The sequence below is a fragment of the Bufo bufo genome, chromosome 1, assembly GCF_905171765.1.
Source record: "Bufo bufo chromosome 1, aBufBuf1.1, whole genome shotgun sequence".
Taxonomy (NCBI): Eukaryota; Metazoa; Chordata; class Amphibia; order Anura; family Bufonidae; genus Bufo; species Bufo bufo.
This window is the reverse complement of record NC_053389.1, coordinates 792,501,230-792,522,697: the sequence shown is the minus strand read 5'-3', so window position 1 is coordinate 792,522,697 and position 21,468 is coordinate 792,501,230. Positions and strand designations below refer to the sequence as shown.

General features: G+C 46.0%; 1 protein-coding gene across 1 annotated transcript; it reads right to left on the bottom strand.

Moving 5' to 3' along the window:
* Positions 1-3,465: 3,465 nt before the first annotated feature.
* Positions 3,466-21,363, bottom strand: ODAD3 (outer dynein arm docking complex subunit 3). The gene is made up of 15 exons (XM_040415005.1): positions 21,149-21,363; positions 17,240-17,330; positions 16,994-17,115; positions 14,640-14,717; positions 12,258-12,437; positions 11,378-11,413; positions 7,065-7,166; positions 6,850-6,975; positions 6,493-6,615; positions 6,022-6,165; positions 5,669-5,829; positions 4,875-5,031; positions 4,641-4,796; positions 4,159-4,243; positions 3,466-4,081 (listed from the first exon to the last, which is right to left on the bottom strand). The coding sequence occupies exons 2-15, from the start codon at positions 17,322-17,324 to the stop codon at positions 3,954-3,956; spliced, it is 1,683 nt and encodes a 560-aa protein (XP_040270939.1). The 5' UTR covers positions 17,325-17,330; positions 21,149-21,363; the 3' UTR covers positions 3,466-3,953.
* Positions 21,364-21,468: the final 105 nt, after the last annotated feature.

The following is a 21,468-nucleotide window of genomic DNA, read 5'->3' as shown; positions in this document are numbered from 1 at the left end:
ATAAGATGTTACAGGGTAATAAGAGGATCAGGAGCCGGGTTACTGTAATAAGATGTTACAGGGTAATAAGAGGATCAGGAGCCGTGTTACTGTAATAAGATGTTACAGGGGTAATAAGCGGATCAGGAGCCAGGTTACTGTAATAAGATATTACTGGGGTAATAAGAGGATCAGGATCCAGGTTACTGTATTAAATGTTACAGGGGTAATAAGAGGATCAGGAGCCGGGTTACTGTATTAAATGTTACATGGGTAATAAGAGGATCAGGAGCCAGGTTACTGTAATAAGATGTCACAGGGGTAATAAGAGGATCAGGATCCGGGTTACTGTATTAAATGTTACAGGGGTAATAAGAGGATCAGGGGCCGGGTTACTGTAATAAGATGTTACAGGGGTAATAAGAGGATCAGGGGCCGGGTTACTGTAATAAGATGTTATAGGGGTAATAAGAGGATCAGGAGCCGGGTTACTGTATTAAATGTTACAGGGGTAATAAGAGGATCAGGGGCCGGGTTACTGTAATAAGATGTCACAGGGGTAATAAGAGGATCAGGATCCGGGTTACTGTATTAAATGTTACAGGGGTAATAAGAGGATCAGGAGCCTGGTTACTGTAATAAGATGTTACAGGGGTAATAAGAGGATCAGGAGCCAGGTTACTGTAATAAGATGTTACAGGGTAATAAGAGGATCAGGATCCGGGTTACTGTATTAAATGTTACAGGGGTAATAAGAGGATCAGGGGCCGGGTTACTGTAATAAGATGTTACAGGGGTAATAAGAGGATCAGGAGCCGGGTTACTGTAATAAGATGTTACAGGGGTAATAAGAGGATCAGGAGCCAGGTTACTGTAATAAGATGTTACAGGGGTAATAAGAGGATCAGGAGCCGGGTTACTGTAATAAGATGTTACAGGGGTAATAAGAGGATCAGGAGCCGGGTTACTGTAATAAGATGTTACAGGGGTAATAAGAGGATCAGGGGCCGGGTTACTGTAATAAGATGTTACAGGGTAATAAGAGGATCAGGAACCGGGTTACTGTAATAAGATGTTACAGGGGTAATAAGAGGGTCAGGAGCCGTGTTACTGTAATAAGATGTTACAGGGTAATAAGAGGATCAGGATCCAGGTTACTGTAATAAGATGTTACAGGGGTAATAGGAGGATCAGGAGCCGGGTTACTGTAATAAGATGTTACAGGGGTAATAGGAGGATCAGGATTTTACTTTTATGTTGAAAAAAATTGACCAGGTGCTTCATAAATATGGCGCTCTTTCTGAACACCATATTGCTTAATGTATTTACATCAGACAACCGGCTTAAATACATTGATAAATCTCCCCCATACAGACCTGTAGCTCCCGCTATCCTTCGTTACATGATTAAACCACTTCTGGGACTCGCTCCTGTCTGCAGAAGGGAGTCCTTGAAGTGAAGGAGAGCACACTGTGCATGCGCAGCATGCTCTCCACTCACAGCTATGGGAGTTCCAAAAATAGCTGAGTGAGCATGCTCGACTATTATCAGAAGTCCTATGGTGGTTGAAGGAGAGCACACTGCGCATGCACAACCACCTGTCCATTCACCACTATGGGACTTGAAATAGCCAAGGTAGTGAACTCCCATAGTGGTGAATGGAAAGTGGCTGCTGTCTTGACAACCCCTTTAACAGACATGGAGAACAGAGAGGAAAAGATTTGTGCAGGGATGTGTTTAAAGGTGTTGTCCCATGAAAAATATTCTACAGTTTTGAAACCAGCTCCTTGATCTGAATTCTTTTATAATTGCATGTAATTACAAATTTAGCATAGCCACTAAGCTATTTAATAAAATGTATCTGTATAGCGCCACCTGCTGTTTTTTCTTATTTCTTTGTCCCGCTCACTGAGATGGCCGCACATGCTCAATTTCATCTTTTAACTGCCTCCTGAGCTGTGATAGAGAGCATGGACACGCCCCCTGAGCTGAGATAGGAAGAGCATGGACACGCCCTCTGAGCTGTGATAGGAAGAGCATGGACACGCCCCGTGAGCTGATAGGAAGATCATGGACACGCCCCATGAGCTGTAATAGGGAGAGCATGGACACGTTCCCTGAGCTGTGATAGGGAGAGCATGGACACACCCCCTTCTTTGCAGCAGGAAAGACACGCCCCTTGAGCCATTAGCTTGATATAAATCTAGCAGAGCAATGAATGGGGAGATCTCTGGATCCATGTGAGGTACAGGGCTGGTTCTAGCTTTGTTAGATAGAGCTTGTCATGTACTATATGAGGTCTGATTTTCATTTTTTACATTAGTCATGGGATAACCCTTTTAACTACTTGCAAGCTGACTGACCTGATGACCAAAGTCAGCGCTCCATAATTTCCAAAATGGCTGACTTTGGTTTCAACTTCCTCTTCCCAGTTACAGAACAGAGTGCATCTCTGAAGCAAAAACCGCTGCTTTACCAAGTGCAATACTGGGCAGGTTATAAGAAGAGGAATATTCAGAATAAAGAAGAGGCTAGGTATGCTAAGATAATATCAAGCCATCATATGCAACAACCACCCCCACTGCCATCGGAGCCATCCCGTGGGTCTTTGATCTCTGGCGTACTCTCTGTTGCTATGTTGACAGGTCTCTGTACAGATTGTTTATAGTCTCCAGAGGCCGGTGACGGCTATGCCACGTATATTACCGTAAATGACCTGTTCTTCTTCCCTCTGACTGCCATTGTAATAAATGTGTTATAGGAGGAGAATATGTCAAGCAATCCAACCGAAAAGTCCAAGACGTAGGGACACGCGATCACCAGATCTCTGTGGCCATTAATGCAGGGAGGAAGACAAGTTTTAACGAGAGTTTTTATTTATTTGTTATAGGGAAAACATAAGAGGTCACATTTCAGCATCGCTCCCGTCTCTGGATAACGTCAGAAAGCAGCTGTTCCCACAACACTTCTGATCTTGGCAGCGTCATGAGAAGTTAGAGCCTGATCCTGTGCCCCCTGTCTATGCCCACTTAGAGGGAGGGAAGGGGGTAAGATGGGGAACAGACTGTGGTGGTGGATGAATGAAAGAAACCACTCAGAAAAAAACTAAGGGCGTGACTAAGTGTCTAAACCAGATACAGCAGCAATCTTATATTCTGTTACCGCTGGACTATAATCAAGCCCGTAAGAGCAGGATGACTGGATTTTATATAGAGAAGCATGGAAGTTTGAAACAGGACAGAAAGCTGAGTGCAGAACTATAAAACAGAACAGGCAGCTGAGTTCAGAAAACAGGACAGCTAGCTGAGTGTAGAAGTATAAAACAGGACAGGTAGCTGAGTGCAGAGCTATAAAACAAGACAGGCAGCTAAATGGAGAGCTATAAAACAGGACAGGTAGCTGAGTGCAGAGCTATAAAACAAGACAGGCAGCTAAATGGAGAGCTATAAAACAGGACAGGTAGCTGAGTGTAGAAGTATAAAACAGGACAGGTAGCTGAGTTCAGAAAACAGGACAGCTAGCTGAGTGTAGAAGTATAAAACAAGACAGGTAGCTGAGTGCAGAGCTATAAAACAAGACAGGCAGCTAAATGGAGAGCTGTAAAAAAAAAAGGACAGGTGGCCGAGCAAAGAACTATTAAACAGGGCAGGCAGCTGAGTGTAAAAATACTAAACAGGACAGGTAGATGAGTGTAGAACAGATTAGAATAGAACTAGAAAGTAGGACAGGTACAGAAAATAAAATTAGGAAGTAAGCCAACTAGAAAGTACAGTAGTATATGTGAATTAGCATAGGAGTATGATACAGGACATATAGATGAGCACAGAAGTATGTCACCGGACAGGTAGATGATTGCAGACAGGATGAGTAGTTGATTGTAGTGCTAAGATGCAGGACAGATAGGTCAGGTTGTTCAGTGTAGATGTAAGAATGTCAGGTGGTAACAGGACAGGAGGCTTCTCCACCGATATCCCTCACTGCTTCCCCTTCTTCTTGGGACGGGTCTTTCTCTTGGTCTTCGACTCTATGATTTGTTGAGACTGTTTCTTCAGACTGGCCCGGGTCACCACGTCCCCTTCGTCCTCTCCACTGTCCTCATCATCTGGAGGAAAGACATATGTTAATAACCAGCGAGCCTCAGTTATACGAGCGTCCATATGCCCAGACCTCCCAGCTTACCCTCAAATGTATCCTGCTTGGCCAGTGCCGGCAGCGGGATCCGAACGTTAAATGCTGGGAGTTTGCCCTCAATGGAAGCCTGAAACTGAAGACAAGAGGTTATTGTGCAATTCTCCACAGTATGCGAAGACACTGCAACCCCACTCACATAGCAGTCACAGCCCGTGGACAAAAGTGGAGCTTTTTCTGGAAAAAAAATACCTTTCATGACCATATGTATGGCTCCCCAAAACATGGATACCGGTTGTGTGTGCCCCGCAGTTTCCCGTTCCGCACGTTCTGCTCTATTGTAGCAATGACTATTCTAGTTCACAATATGGACAAGAATAGGACATGTTCTATATTTTTTGTGGAGCCGCGTAATGTACCTATGGATGCAGACAGTACCCGGTGTGCTCTCTGCATCTTTTGCGGCCCCATAGAAATGATGTGCCTGCATCTGATACGCAGAAAAATGGCATTGTACAAACTCTTCAACTTACGTCCTCTTCCTCCATCTGCCTTAGGATCTCTCCAATGTTTTGCCCATCTAACTCCTCCAAGAGTTTCTGCAGCTTCTGATCGGTGGTGTCCATGGCATCCAGGACATACTCATCTAACTGAGGAGACAGATCCTTTGCTGGAAAATGGCTCCTGGGCTGATAAGAGAATATAGCTGTAGCCATCATTGCTTTTTCTAAAAACTGTCCTTACCTCCGTATGAACCGAGTACTCACCACCTTGATGTGCTGCACTTTGGTGGCTAAGTGCTCCACTCCGGATTTTGCTTCCACCAAGATTTTGGTCATTTTCTCCAGTTCCTCCTTATATTTGTCTCGTCTCTTCTCTTCCTTATGTAGATGAGCTTGGAGCTCTTCTAAAACCTGTTGACCGCTGTGGTTGTAGAAGATATGATAGGACTAGTAAGGATTGTGTATGAGGTGGACATCTCTAGTCACGTTATGGAACTGTTGTTCTTAACGAGTACAGCAATATAGGGGACATAGCTGCCGGCAAAACAAGCATTTGGCAGGAAGCATCGGGTAGTGGAGGAGCAGACAAATGAGGGGCCCAAACTTACCTTATTGTGAAGACGTATAGCAGCCTTCCTCAAGTAGTCCACCAATGTATGCAGTGGGATAAAAGATGGAGCTGGAGGATATAGTAGGAATTCTATAACCAGCAGTGTGGGTGAAGGATACAGACAACTACTGCAGAGTAGTTGACTTTTGTTTGCCACTCTGAGGGGTTTTAGTTGTTTTGACAGCCATCAGAAGGGTCCCTGGACAACAAGCTGGTTACATCGGGCCCAGCTTTATGGACTATGCTGATAACATGGGGGTGATCGAAGTTGAATTTAACCATTACCCAATTGAAATGCAAAATGACATTGGGTTGTGCCAGAGCTGGGCTTTTCTCCTGTCTTGACCCAACTACCCGAACAGTGCATTTCAACGAGTTTTTTTTAAATCATTTATTATTGTGGGAGTACCCCTTTAACCAGAGAACCAGGTCTGAAATGCGTAGGTACCTGGATAGCTTGGCTTCCCCTGAATACTTGAGCTCCTGGAAGGCATCCTGCAATCTCTCCTTTTCCTCTTTAAGCCTCACCAAGGTCCGCTCATTCTCACTCTTCAGCTCCTCCAAGTGTCTGTGCGTCTCTCCCTGAGCAATGAAGCGTCTCACCACTTCCTGATTATATGAGAATACAGGGAAAGGATGGTTAACAGCTGCCTCAGACCAGACTGTGACTCTCAGCCGCCCTGGTAAACTATTACAGGATGACCATTAAATGATTGGGTTGTGCCCACCAGAGTAGGAGATGGAACAACTCCTTCAAGCCCCTCAGATTATTTCCTGCCATCCATCTCCAACCTCGCTCACCTGTGTATCTGTCACCCCCGTGGCCTCCTTTATCCTCTGAAAAGCCTCCTGATAGGAATGGATGGCCTTTTCCTCCTCATGTCCATTAGATACCAGCTGGATGTCGATAGGTGCATCCTCTCCAGGCAAAGTCACACGCTGAGCCTAAAAAGTCAATGGTGGCGACAGTGTTAGTTTTGTTATCCTGACAATACGTTTGATGGTGAAGAGCAAATCACCTTTAAAACCATTAGGTGGACGTACAGAAATCTGGGGCCAGATTTAGATCTGTGAGACGCCACCACAAGGGGGAGCTACTCATACATATACTGAACATAATAATATAATGTGCAATTAGGGCCTAAGTTCCCCCTAGTGGATGAACTTGGTTCCTCTGCTGTATCTGTAGCACCACCGAGGACAGGAAATGTCTCACCAATGTCAGTTTTGATATAATCCTGTACTTGTAGTGATGTGCAAATGGCTACTCACCCTTCGTTCTGCTCGCTCAGCATACATGCGTCTCTCCTCAGCCTGACGCTTGTATTCCTGCAGGATCCGCTCCCTCTCCCTGCGCTCGCGGTGAAACTCTTCCTCCTGGCGCTGAAGTTCGGCCTGTAATTAGGACATAATGCCAATCAATTCAGCTGTAACTATCCCCAAGACGAGGACTGGAGATGACCTGCCAGCTGAGGGTACGTTTCAAGAGGTGAGTGGTGCAGAACACTATATGGCGGTGGCTCTGTGGCAACCGTGCAGCTTAGAGTTTGCAAAGGCGTCTGCTCTGTGTATCAGTATAAAGATATATGACGTCATAGCTTACATTGTACCCCCCCCACTCCCACATACCCGGGCCATATCCCGTGACATCACCGCATCCTTGTTCATCGTCTGAAGTTCCTTCAATTCATTCCTCTGGCGGAGGATCTCAGCCTCCAGCAGATCCAGCTGTGACTGAAACGTTAGGCTTTCCTCCTGCAGTGACAATGACGAGTAATGTAAACTTCCAGACCTGCAGACACAACATACAGCAGAGCGGTGAATACGGCGCTCTCATACGTCACCTGCATATGGTCCTTGAGCTTCTGGTACACGCTGTATATGTGTTCTGACTCTTGTAACTTCAGCTGGGCTTTTTCCAGTCGATTTTCCAATAGGCGCAGGGTCTGTAGAGAGAGAATTTGGGGTTAAAAGCTGGGTATTGCAGGTACAAGGAGAATATAAGTGTATATCACTAAAAAAAATCTATAATAGTTCACAAAATAACCGTCTGTGTCACTGAATTCTGTATCACAGCGCAAGGTTTACTAAATTATATTCTGTGCCACAAAAAGTCAGGACAGGCCTATAGTGTAATGGTAAATATACTACCTACCATGCAGAGCGTCTGGGGTTTAAATCCCACCAAAGACCCGTAAAATAATTTATTACAGGACAGGTCTTTATTGTAATGGTAAATATCCTATCTACCATACAGAGAGTCTCATGTTCAAATCCCGCCACAGATCTGCAAAATAATTTATTACAGGGCAGGTCTATAGTGTAATAGTAAATATTCTGCCTACCATACAGAGGGTCTCATGTTCAAATCCCACCAAAGACCTGCAAAACTATTTATTACATGCCCCAAAAAAGTGTCAAACAATCCAGCCGTCCGAATGTCCCTCACAAAGACGTATAAGTGAGTTTCCCGTGCCCTGGATGCCTTATTCAGGATGGAAGAAATGGAAGCTGAGGCCTTGAATCAAGTCCAAACATTTGCACTAACCTGGGAACCCTGGAATCAATTTAGGAGCTCTTCTCGTTTTCAAACCTGGTTGGTCTCAGGTGACTGTACCTGGGATTCGTGATATGATGTCTTGTCCTTTCCCCTTTCCCCCCCCCCACTCTCCACCCCCCCTCCCTCCCCTGTCTTTTGTTTTGTCGTGTTTTTTTTTCTTGTCTGTCCCCCTGTCTCTTCTAGGTTAACGATTTAATCTGTTTCACTTAAGAGTTACATATTAGTAGCCCTTTGTTCAAACCGCCATCACTGAGTATCTCAGGAATGTGTCCTAAGTTCCTTTTGCCTTCCTTTTTAGCAGTCAAGGTTCTTTATATCGCACTGTATGTACCTAATATTGCTGAATCTCTCCTTTAGCATTTATCTGATGGCATTTGTCTTCTCTGGTCCTCATGGTTGCGTCCCAGAGAAATATGGTGGTCTCTGAATCCATTTGTGCACTTTATTTTATGTTTCGCATGGTCTTGGAAATGGAATTGGAGATATATTTTTCATACAATGTCTTGGTTGCTATGTATGATTGTTGTGTTCTTTTTCTATTCAATAAAAATAGATTCAACACTAAGTGAGTTTCCGTTTTTTTTTTTGGTTTTTTTACTCCCTACTTTCCCGAAGCCATACCTTTTTTTTTATTTTTCTGTCTACGGCTTGTTTTTTTTTGCACTTTCTAATGGCACCATTTAATATTACATACAATGTAGTGGGAAGCTGGGAAAAAAATGTAAAATGGGGTGGAACTGAAAAAAAAAAAATCTACGCAATTTCGCCACAGTTTTACGGGTTTCATCTCTATGGAGTTCCCCATGCGGTAAAACTGACCTGTTCCCTCCATTCTGCAGGTCTGGATTAGTGTTGAGCGAACTTGTGGTTTCAAGTTCGGCGTACAAGTTTCGGGTTATCTAAGAATTCCGTTATGAATTACGCTACCACGGACCATAACTTATAGTCCGTAGTAGCAGAATCCATAGCGGAATTCTTTGAAAACCCGAACCTTGTACGCCGAACTTGAAACCACAGGTTCGCTCAACACTAGTCAGGACGATTACGGCGATACCACCAGTTATAACGTTTTTCTTGTGTTTTAATACTTAACAAAAAATTAAAACTTTGCTAAAAATACGTTTTTTCTTTGCATCGCCATATTAAGACCCTCATTACTTTTTTTATAGTTACGTCTACGGAGCTGTGTGAGGATTCATTTTTTTGGTGGGTGATCTGTAATTTTTATTGATACTATTGTGGGTTGTATATGACTTTTTGATAACTTATTAGTTTTAGTTTTGGGGGGGGGGGGGGGGGAAATAGAGCAGCAAATTGGCCATTTTTTCATTACGGTTTTCACCATACTGATAAATATTTTTATATTTTAATAGTTCAGGCATTTTGGAGGGCGACGATATCCATGTCATTCTTTTATTATTACTTTTAGCCTGCAATTGTCTGATCGCTTCTCCCATAGACCGCATTAATTTACCATTGCAGCCTACAGGAGAGTCACTATGTTATTATCGAGCTCTGTCACAGCTAGGGTTGTCACGATGCCAAAATTTTGATTCGATTTCCATACCATAAAAAGTACTGCAATATTCGATACCATTCGGAAAAAAATAAAACATCAAAAAAGCCGTGTGCATTCCTCATTTTATGGAACGTCCAGCCCATAATCGAACAGTCCTATCTTATTTTTTGGGGGGGACAAGGTGACCAAAAAATGGCGAATTGCGCGGTTTTTATTTTTTTTCTGTTACGGCGTTCACCGCATGGAAGATATTTTTTAATATTTTAATAGTTCGCACTTTTTCGGGCATGGCAATAAGTAATATGTTTATTTTTTATTGTTTATATATATTTTATATTTAAAATTGGGAAAGGGGGCAATTTAAACTTTTAGTATTTTATTTAATTTTTTTAAACTTTTTACTTACTAACTATTAGCCCCCTTAGGGGCTTGAACCTGGGATCTTTTAATCCCTTATCCTTTTCACCCTAATAGAGCTCTATCAGGGTGAATAGGACCTCACACTCTCCCTGCTGCCCTGTGCATAGTACACACAGCAGCAGGGAGGTTACCATGGCAGCCAGGGCTTCAGTAGTGTCCTGGCTGCCTTGGTAACCGATCAGAGCCCCGCGATTACACTGCTGGGGCTCCGATCAGAAGCTGCCACTACCACCAATGAGGAGGAGGGGAGGGGACCTGTGGCCACTGCGCCACCAATGATTATAATAGTTATAAATTGGGGGGGGGGGGGGGCGCACTGTGCCACCAATAAATATAATTAACACATTAATTTAAGTGTAGATGGCGGGTGCTGGCAGCGGTATCACATACCCGGCACCTGCCCTCTATGACACGGCGCTGCAATCCCCGGTAATTAACCCCTCAGGTGCGGCACCTGATACCGCTGTCGGCACCCGCTGCCTACACTTAAATTAATGTGTTAGTTATATTCATTGGTGGCGCACTGGCCGCAGTCCCTCCCCTCCTCCGCAGTGCTATCAGTCCATTGGTGGAAGCAGCACAGGGGGAGGGAGGGACTGCCTGTGCTGCTGAGGAGAACATGGCACGTGCTGAGAGCAGCGCGTGCCATGTTCTCTAACAAATACTAGGCTGCGCAGCAGTGCAGCCTAGTATCGTTAAATATTAAGACCCGGTATTGTATTGATCCGGGTCTAAAAGTATCTTTTCAGTATCGAAACTTCTATACCCAATGCAACTCTAGTCACAGGCAGCTTGCTGTGTATGGGGCCGAGTAGTCACAGACCAGTCAGAGTGCCTGCGCTGACCCCTGTTCACCACCGAAAGTGGACCTGTCAGTGTAAGAACTGGACCATGGGGCAATGGAAGAAGGCAGCCTGGTCCGACAACTCAAGATTTACATCATGTGGATGGCCGGGAAGAGATGGCACCAGGATGCACTATGGGAAGAAGACAAGCCAGCGGAGGAGTGTGATGCTCTGGGCAATGGTGGGAAACTTCCGGTCCTGACATTATGTGGATGTAACACGTACTCCCTGCCTAAACAATGTACAGAAAAGTACTCCCTTCACGGCCGTGGTGCCCCCTAATGGCAGTGGTCTCGTTCAGCAAGATGATTCTCCCTCTAACCTGCAAACATTGTTCAGGAATGAGGAACATGACAAAAAGATCTAGGAGATGTCTTGTCTCCGAATTCCCCAGATCTCAATCTGATCGCCCTCTGTGGAATGTTGTGGAAAAACAAGTCCTATGTATGGAGGTCACAACGAGCAACTTCCAGGATCTACTGCTAACATCTAGTGCTAGATGTCAAAGGACACCTTCAGAGGTCTCGTGGAGTCCATGGAGACTGTTTTGGTGGCACCTACACAATGGTTTTAATGTCATGGCTGATCAGAATATGGTCCAGATTGTGTCACAGAATGTCATTTTGTGAACTTAGAACATAGTTTCACATTTCTGTGCTGACAAAACACCATCGTTGCAACAGATAGTAAAGTGCACACAGCCCCCGATCCAGGAGAGGATAGTGAGGAGAGTAGTCGTTATCTTTTGAAGCAGAATCACAGGAGACATGTGAATATTGGATTTTTTTTTTTTACAAATGAGAAATATTTAACCTGCTGAGGAGTTTCCTCCTGTTCTGTGGCTTCACTCTGTGGGTGAAACAAGTAAGACATGAAGAGACACAATATACCATATGACCACAGAAGCTGACCCTTCCATTACGCTCTAAGTACGTGGGCTAATGGAGTCATTCTGTGACAAATTTACCCTACCGGATGTCAGACCCCCACCGTTCAGATACTGCTGACCATGTCCAGAGGATAGGTCATCAGTATGAAAGTCTTGGAAAAGCCTTTTAAGTTATGATTCTGGGAAATCCTGTACAGTGGGAGCTGTGATGGCCGGCATACGGATTGTTTTCTAGCTTTCCCAAGACTGAAACCGAGGAAAACTAAGGCCGTATGTGTTTTGCAGATACCGGCTGCGTGCATGCCGCCATTTTTTTCACTTCTGTAGAAATGTCCTATCCTAAAAAATTTTGCAGGCTGCGGAACGGACATACGGATGCGGACTGCACACGGGGTGCTGTCCGCATGGGTGTGTGCATGAGGCCAACGAGACTAAGGGGATGTCCACACAGTGGTTTAGGCTGCCAGAATTTTGGTTGGACCCCATGCCAAAATTGCAGCAGTGGCCGTGTGGATTCTGCTTCCCATGGTTTTCAATAGGAGGCAGCGCTGCAGCTTTAAAGGTGCAAACAACTCAAGAAGGGACATGTCGGGACATACACCGCATTAGGTGTCTGCAGTGAACAACGGTTGCATAAACAGCATAGCCTAAGAGGAAAGCTAGGTCGCATACATCTGAGTGTGCCTACTGTACAACCCTAGCATGGTGTCTGGGTTGCTGTGTGCCACTTCCGCCATCTTGCTCTTTACAACCAACCTTATTCCTGCCCTGCCCACTAGGAAAATAAGACTGGAAGGCAATTACCTGTTCCTCCTGTGCCACCCCACCATCTTTCTCCTGCTTGTCTTCCTCACCAGCAGCATTTTGCTTGTATAAAGTCTGCAGTTCCTCCAAGCGTTTCCTCCGAATGTCTGTATGGTGTCGTAAGGCATTGAGACGCTTGATCTTGTCGCAGAGCTTCTGGTCCATCAACTGCACAGCAGCCTGCGAAAGATAACTCAGAATAAAAACCGCCACCTGCAAATGTCTGTCCTTGCTTAGTCCTCTCCTGTCAAGCTGGCTAATAACCAACATGGCTGCAATCACAGCTCCGACCAAGCTTGGCAAGTCTGCTATGGGACAAACCATGTCATCAGTCAATATATTAAGGCCACCAATATGGCTGCCATCACAGTGGTGAAAAGCCAGCTCTGGCTCTGTTCACATTCTGACCATTCATGGTGGACATTGGTGTCTTGGAAAGCTGAGTTTCAATCATTGTGATGTCTTCTGTGTGTCCCCTTTGCGGGGCAAGCTAAAGTTTTTATGGATACCATTTTCGGATACGACTTTTGATAATTTTTTGGGAAGCAGGACGGCAATTCTGGCATTGACGTTCACCACGCGGGTTAAAGCAAGTCTGTCACCACCGCGGACCATTTCTAACTGTTAGCAACGCCCTTTAGCTTACCTAATGTACTTTCTAAATACACCTTTATGCCCTGATCCCTCGTCTTTTGGCCCCGAAAAACTGTCTTTTATAAATATGCAAATGAACATAAAATAGCCCAAGGGGCTGTAGTCATCACCAAAGAAGCCCAGCCCGCCCCTTAAGAATGGAGTCCTGCTCCTCCTCTTCTTCTCTCCACCTCCTACCCTCTTCGATGTCACAATACCCTCTGTAGCCAGCGGCTTCATCCACTGAACTGCACATGCGCTGCAAAATATGGCTACCTTACTGTGCAATCGGCATGTTTGTCACTCCCATCACTAGAAATGACCATTCTTGACTGCAATATGGACATTGCGGAACAGACATACAGAGGCAGACAGCACACAGATGACATCCATGTTCTGTTTGTTTTTGGGCTTTTTTTGCGGACTGTAGGAAGGCGCAAGGGTCCGTCATTGAAGGAAGGTATGTGTCACCGAGATTCCTGGCCTCGGTGAGGAAAGAGCCGGTAATTTCGTGTGTCAGCGGCAGCTAGTGCTGGCTTGACATGGTTTTGCTATTTAGTATAGCTCTAAAGCCGATCCGGGCCGGCTCTTACTGGGAGCAGCCAAAGTGCAGGGTGGGTGGCTGCTCCCCACGTTCCAGGCCGGGTCTTGGTTTGGGCTACAAAACACAGGCAGCACTGTCAGGTGGTAGGAATTTACTCCTCTCTGACAGTGAAGCTCTGTCAGTCTCTGTGTTGAGACCTGGGAGTTTGGGCCTGCGTAAAGGCCTGCTACCTTGTTGGCGTGAGAGCAGGTGGTTTCTGCTATGTCCAAGGACTTCTGCATTGCTGCATGGTGTGAACCAACACCAGACTCAAGGTGACGGTTTTCCTTGTAACTGACTTTTTGTTTTGCTTATCCTTATGTGCGAATAAACACCAAACCGTTTAAGTTAGAGACTTTGTTGTTGTCTCTATACTGCGTCCGCAAGCCTGTCTACCAGAGCGAATCCCCACAGGACCCATGGAAATGAATCAGTATGTGTCCGATCCGCAAAAAAGGTGCAGATCGGACACGTATGCAGAATTCAGTTATGTGCATGAGGCCTTACCAACATAATTCTGGACAGGGGTTGTCCAGTATTTTAATACTGATGAGTCTGACACCCCGCACCTCTGGCGATCAGCTGTTTTATAGCTCTGACTCCAAAAATACACAGCTCCATCTATTGTGTAGTGGACGGAGCTGGCAACTGCAGCACTGTTCACAATCATTCAGTGGGAGCAGCGCTATAGGTACCAGCTCCATCCACTACACAATGTACAAAGCTTTGTGGTTCCACTGATTACTTCTGAAGCCACAGCCCACAATCCAAACAGCTGATCGGCCGGGTTGTGGGGTGCCGGACTCCTGCCAATCTGATACTGATGGCCAATCCTGAGGATAGCCCATCAGTACTGAAATTCTAGACAACCCCTTTAAAGTCCCACCTTGGGCCCGGCTCCTTTGGTTTTACAGGAATCTGGAAGACGTCTGAGTGACAACAACTGGATCACACAGGACAATGACGATCTGATGTTGTCACTCAACACCTGTATAAACCTTTGCTATGCAACACACCGGGCAAGTTTCAGCAGAAATCTTATTATAAAGGAAGGCAGAAGACATCAGCACTTCAGGTAGGTTTTCCCATGGGGAACTCAGGTTCTCACTGGAGTTTCCCTTTAAATGAACATGAACTAGAACATGAATAAACACATAGCCACTTACCTGTCCACTTTTGCTCCTCATGGCTGCCCTCTCCACCACATGACTATGAAAAGCCTCCTTAATCACCTTCTCATCACCCTGAGGAACACACAGTGAGAAAATGGATGAATTTAGAGACAATACTGCCCCATAAATTATCACTAGTGACGTCACTATGCCCACTCAGAAAATTCAGGTGAAAGCTACACTTTTCAGTGAATAATCTAAGCAAGCGCTAAGCATGCTGGGAAGTACCTGTCACCGCCAGTTCTGTGAGAAGGTCTGGCAGACGTTCTTCTCTACCTCTTGTATGATGTTCTTTGTTTTGGTTTCACTTTGTCATCTCCTTTCCTTCTGCCAGGTGTCACTTATTTAGACTAATCATCTTCCTTTATATTCCCTCCCATACTGCCTCACTTTGCGGTTTATACTACTTCCTGGATGAGGTGTTAACTGCTGGAGGCTGCTGCTGCTGCTTGCTCAGATAAGTCTTTTCTTTTATTGTGTTTCCTTGCTGGCTTGATTCTAGGTGACCCTGACTCCATCCGTATTATGTGCAGAGAGCTGGTGGTTGTGTCCCCTCACTATTATAGGGTTTTCAGGTGTCACACAGTCCTAGGTACGTGGGCATGCAATCGTCTACCATTGAGACCCTTGCATGTGCATAGCAGTCAGGGAGAGCTCTTAGGGTTTTATAGGGCTCACCTATATGCTCCTTAGTTTGGGATCAAGCCAGTCGGTCGTTTATTTATTAGTTCCAGCTATCTGCAACTTCATCCGTGACAGTACCTGGATGGAGGTGACCATGTTGGATCTCCATGCTCTTGAGGGGACCAATGGTGGTCACCTGAGGAGTTGCAAGCACCGAGAATTTTTGACCCAATGCCCCCGACCCTCAGGTGATCATCAAAGTCAAATGTATAAAGGCCTAAGTTTATAATAGGGCAAATTATTTGGGGTAGGGGTAATTCATAGATGTATACGAGGACCAGGCCCAATAAGGCCCCTTTCACACGAGAAAGTTTTCCACGGGGGTGCAATGCGTGACGTGAATGCATTGCACCCGCACTGAATCCAGACCCATTCATTTCAATGGGTCTGTGTACATGAGCTTTGTTTTTCACGCATCACTTTTGCATGAAAATCGCAGCATGTTCTATATTCTGCATTTTTCACGCAGCCCTGGCCCCATAGAAGTGAATGAAGCTGCGTGAAAAACGCATTGCATCCGCAAGCAAGTGCAGATGCAATGTGTTTTTTACTGATGGTTGCTAAGAGATGTTGTTTGTAAACCTTCAGTTTTTTATCACACGCCTGAAAAACGCATTGCATTCGCACGGAAAAAACGGAACTGAACGCAATCGCAGACAAAACTGACTGAACTTGCTTGCAAAATGGTGCGAGTTTCACTGAATGCATCCGGAGCCAATCCGTCACGCTCATGTGAAAGAGGCCTAAAGCCGTACTGATGATGTGGTGTATCTAAACCTGCCCTGTCTTAGGCCTCTTGCAGACGAGCGTTCCACCCGCAGCGAGTACGCAACGCAGCTCCCGGCCTGACCTCCCAGTGCTATTTTGTGCAAGGGGCCTTAGTGTATGTCCGCATGGGGCTGATACGCTGTGAATTTGCATGTGACCAGATTTTGCTGCAGAATTTGCTGCTGAAAAGCAGCAAATTTTGCAATGGAAATTCCACGATGTGGTGTCTTCAGTGTATTTTTGGGAGGACAAAAATATACCTTGGGGCTAATCATAAAAAGGGGCTGTTCTAGATTTAAAAAATATAGCTACTTTCCCTCAGAAGCAGCACCACACCTTTCCATAGGCTGTGCCCGGTATTTCAGCTTAGCTGTACAGAACGTGACAGAACAGGTGTGGCGCTGCTGGACGAAAGCAGACCTGTTTTTATAAGGCCTCTTGCACACAAACGTATTTTCTTTCCGCGTCCGTTTCTTTTTACGGATCGTATGCGGAACCATTCACTTCAATGGGTCCGCAAAAAAAAGGAAGGTACTCCGTGTGCATTCCGTTTCCGTATATCCGTATTTCCGTTCTGTAAAAAAATAGAACATGTCCTATTATTCTCCGCATTACAGACAAGGATAGAACTGTTCTATTAGGGGCCGGCTGTTCCGTTCCGCAAAATACGGAATGCACACGGATGTCGTCCATATTTTTTCCGGATCCATTTTTTGTCGTGTGTAAGAGGCCTAATCCTGTAGAATCCCTTCAATGCCCCTGAGGGTCACTTTTCCTTTTCCCAGAACTACTGGGAGCATTGCTGATGGTTTCCTTTTAGGCGTTCTGTGTGCCGCCATATATTGCCTACTAGGGTAGAATAAAGCTCCGCACGCTGATCTACTTCAGAACCTTACCGCAAGGGCATCAGCCAACTTCTTGTGCAACTTCTTGTTCTCATGCCGCAGGAACTGAATGGTCTCCCAGTTCTTCTGGACGGTTGAGCTGGCGCTCTCCTGGTACGCCTTGTGGTCGCCATCTGCCAAGAATCGGCACAAGTCAGTTACCAACTACTGCTCTAAGGTATACACATGTACATAACGGCTGCCATCTTGATAGACCCTGGGTCTACACCACAGTAGTCGTGCAGCACACGGTCTTACCCAAAAGCTGAATTTTCTTCTGTAGCTCTGTGATCTGCTCATGAATGGGAGGTTTCACCCCAGAAAGAGTTGCGGTGCTGGGCATGGCTGCCTGACAGGGGGCAAAATATAAAGGGTAAGTTCACACTGGCATCGGGTTTACATTCCAAGTCTGCAAACCTTTACAACACTTCTCACAGCTGATGGTTTGTTACAATGTTTTCTATCTAGACAATCTTCTGTAAGCTAAACATGTCAGCAGCACACATGTCTTTCCTTATTGCTGCTATCCACACTGATACAGTGCGACAACCCCTCAGCAGTATGAGCACACTGCTACGATCACTTATGCTGGCTCCGCTGCTAGATCAAAGGAATTTCACCAAGTATATAACCAGTCTGATGTGCGCCATACATATCAAGCAGCGGGGTCTTCAGACTCTGAGGGCATCATCGCAGTTCTCGGTGTGGTCTGCAAACTCTCATGAAAAAAAGAAGACATCTTCCAAGTTGGGGATACTGTGGTCCGGCGTCTGGATTTGGAGGTAGTTTGGCCAGCCAGGGGTCTGTAAGGGTAGTCTCTGGTCTGTATTAAGGTTTAGTCTGGTCTAGGGTCTGTCTATTTTTGGCTAGTGCAGTTTAGGGTCTGTATTTAGGAGTAGTCTGGTGTCTGGGTTTAGGGGAGTCTGGTCTAGTGTCTGTATCTTTCTGTAGTCTGGTCTGGAGTCTTTATTTAGTAGTAGTCTGGTCTAGGCTCTGTATTTAGTAGTAGTCTGGTCTAGGCTCTGTATTTAGTAGTAGTCTGGTCTAGGGTCTGTATTTACTAGTAGTCTGGTCTAGGGTCTGTATTTAGTAGTAGTCAGGTCCAGGGACTGTATTTAGTAGTAGTCTGGTCTAGGGTCTGTATTTAGTAGTAGTCTGGCCTAGGCTCTGTATTTAGTAGTAGTCTGGTCTAGGGTCTGTATTTAGTAGTAGTCTGGTGTCTGGGTTTAGGGGAGTCTGGTCTAGTGTCTGTATCTTTGTGTAGTCTGGTCTGGAGTCTTTATTTAGTAGTAGTCTGGTCTAGGCTCTGTATTTAGTAGTAGTCAGGTCTAGGGTCTGTATTTAGTAGTAGTCAGGTCTAGGGTCTGTATTTAGTAGTAGTCTGGTCTAGGGTCTGTATTTAGTAGTAGTCTTGTCTAGGGTCTGTATTTAGTAGTAGTCTGGTCTAGGGTCTGTATTTAGTAGTAGTCTGGTCTAGGGTCTGTATTTAGTAGTAGTCTGGTCTAGGGTCTGTATTTAGTAGTAGTCTGGTCTAGGGTCTGTATTTAGTAGTAGTCAGGTCTAGGGTCTGTATTTAGTAGTAGTCTGGCCTAGGCTCTGTATTTAGTAGTAGTCTGGTCTAGGGTCTGTATTTAGTAGTAGTCAGGTCTAGGGACTGTATTTAGTAGTAGTCTGGTCTAGGCTCTGTATTTAGTAGTAGTCTGGCCTAGGCTCTGTATTTAGTAGTAGTCAGGTCTAGGGTCTGTATTTAGTAGTAGTCAGGTCTAGGGTCTGTATTTAGTAGTAGTCAGGTCTAGGGTCTGTATTTAGTAGTAGTCTGGCCTAGGCTCTGTATTTAGTAGTAGTCTGGTCTAGGGTCTGTATTTAGTAGTAGTCAGGTCTAGGCTCTGTATTTAGTAGTAGTCTGGTCTAGGGTCTGTATTTAGTAGTAGTCAGGTCTAGGGTCTGTATTTAGTAGTAGTCTGGCCTAGGCTCTGTATTTAGTAGTAGTCTGGTCTAGGGTCTGTATTTAGTAGTAGTCTGGTCTAGGGTCTGTATTTAGTAGTAGTCAGGTCTAGGGTCTGTATTTAGTAGTAGTCAGGTCTAGGGTCTGTATTTAGTAGTAGTCTGGTCTGGGGTCTGTATATAAAGGATAGTCTGGTCTGGATTTGTACTTAGGGTAGTCTGGTCCAAGATCTATATTTAAAAGGGTTGTCTAAGTTATTTTTATTGATGACCCATCCTCAGGATAGGTCATTAATATCAGATCGGCGGGGGTCTGTAGTATTGTAGTATAGGAACGAGCCGTCCCACTGAAATGAACAGCTTAGGTGTAATTACACTGCTCACAGCTACTGTTGCGATGGCAAGCAGGTAAACAATGAAGAGAAGGCAGCACTGGCACGACGCACGCCTTCTCTTCAACCAGCTGATCGGCAGGGGTGTCAGACCCCCGCCGATCTGATATTGATGACCTATCCTCAAGATAGGTCATCAATATAAATAACTTGGGCAACAGTCTGGTCTGGGGTCTGCACTTGGGGGTAGTCTGGTTTGAGGTCTACACATACGGGTAGTCTGGTCTTGGGTTTGCACTTGATAGTAGTCTGGTCCAAGGTCTGCATTTGGGGGTGGTCTGATCTGGGGTCTGCACATGGGGGGTAGTTTGGCCTGGGGTCTACACCTGGGGGTTGCCTGGTCCGGGGTCTGAACTTAGGGAGTAGTCTCGTTTGGGGTCTGCACATAGGGGTAGTCTGGTCTGGGGTCTGCACATAGGGGTAGTCTAGTCCAAGGCCTGCATTTGGGGGTGGTCTGCACATGTGGGGTAGTTTGGCCTGGGATCTACACCTGGGGGTCGCCCGGTTCGGGGTCTGCACCTTGCGGGTAGTCTGGTCTCGGGTCTAAACTTGGGGGTAGTCTGGTCCGGGGTCTGCACATAGGGGTAGTCTGGTCCGGGGTCTGCACATAGGGGTAGTCTGGTCTGGGGTCTGCACATAGGGGTAGTCTGGTCTGGGGTCTGCACATAGGGGTAGTCTGGTCTGGGGTCTAAACTTGGGGGTAGTCTGGTCTGGGGTCTGCACATAGGGGTAGTCTTGTCTGGGGTCTGCACATAGGGGTAGTCTGGTCTGGGGTCTGCACATAGGGGTAGTCTGATCCGGGGTCTGCACATAGGGGTAGTCTGGTCTGGGGTCTGCACATAGGGGTAGTCTGATCCGGGGTCTGCACATAGGGGTAGTCTGGTCTCGGGTCTAAACTTGGGGGTAGTCTGGTCCGGGGTCTGCACATAGGGGTAGTCTGGTCCGGGGTCTGCACATAGGGGTAGTCTGGTCTGGGGTCTGCACATAGGGGTAGTCTTGTCTGGGGTCTGCACATAGGGGTAGTCTGGTCTGGGGTCTAAACTTGGGGGTAGTCTGGTCTGGGGTCTGCACATAGGGGTAGTCTTGTCTGGGGTCTGCACATAGGGGTAGTCTGATCCGGGGTCTGCACATAGGGGTAGTCTGGTCTGGGGTCTGCACATAGGGGTAGTCTTGTCTGGGGTCTGCACATAGGGGTAGTCTGATCCGGGGTCTGCACATAGGGGTAGTCTGGTCTGGGGTCTGCACATAGGGGTAGTCTGATCCGGGGTCTGCACATAGGCGTAGTCTGGTCTGGGGTCTGCACATAGGGGTAGTCTGGTCTGGGGTCTGCACATAGGGGTAGTCTGGTCTGGGGTCTGCACATAGGGGTAGTCTGGTCCGGGGTCTGCACATAGGGGTAGTCTGGTCTGGGGTCTGCACATAGGGGTAGTCTGGTCCGGGGTCTGCACATAGGGGTAGTCTGGTCTGGGGTCTGCACATAGGGGTAGTCTGGTCTGGGGTCTGCACATAGGGGTAGTCTGGTCCGGGGTCTGCACACAGGGGTCTTGGGTGTATATCTGGCAGATCTGTCCTATAACTTTGCACCAATTTACTCGCCCCCTTTCAGACTATCCCTGACGCCCCTTCTCAGAGGTTGTGGAGCATGAATCCGTCACAACATGGAGACCTACACCCACCCTGTGCACAGATCATCATCCTCTCTGGTAAAATCACCTTGTTTCCAAAATGTAGTTTCCATTACGTTATAAAAGTCATAAAAGAAATGGCGCCAATCTATGACATAAACCTAACACTATATTCCATACAAGAATATTCAGGACTTCCTACTCACCTTGTGATATGTCTCCAGCAGCCTGCTCCTGTCCCCAACAACTCTGCTGCTGAGCAACAGTTTCCCTAGCAACGGCTGACACACCTTCCCATTGGCTAAGACGTATCCGCCATGTTGGTACTCATACCACTTGCTATCGGGAGAAATGGATCATGTTACTACTCCCGATCGACTTCCATTTTAGCCAAATGTGGTTATTTAGTATATAGAAAAGAATATGTCAGCGTTTGTTACTTAAATCAATCGATTATAGTCAGAAATTTACAATGAATACGAATATCAAATAACCGGGCATTGCCTCAACCAAGATGGCCGCCGGT

Excerpts from the sequence above, each read along its gene's own strand:
- ODAD3 (XM_040415005.1), bottom strand. The coding sequence starts at position 17,324 with ATGCCCAGCACCGCAACTCTTTCTGGGGTGAAACCTCCCATTCATGAG. Across the intron at positions 14,718-16,993 it reads AGTTGGCTGATGCCCTTGCG|GGTGATGAGAAGGTGATTAA; the intron begins GTAAGGTTCTGA and ends TGTGTTCCTCAG. Across the intron at positions 6,976-7,064 it reads AGCTCAAGGACCATATGCAG|GAGGAAAGCCTAACGTTTCA; the intron begins GTGACGTATGAG and ends TTGTCACTGCAG.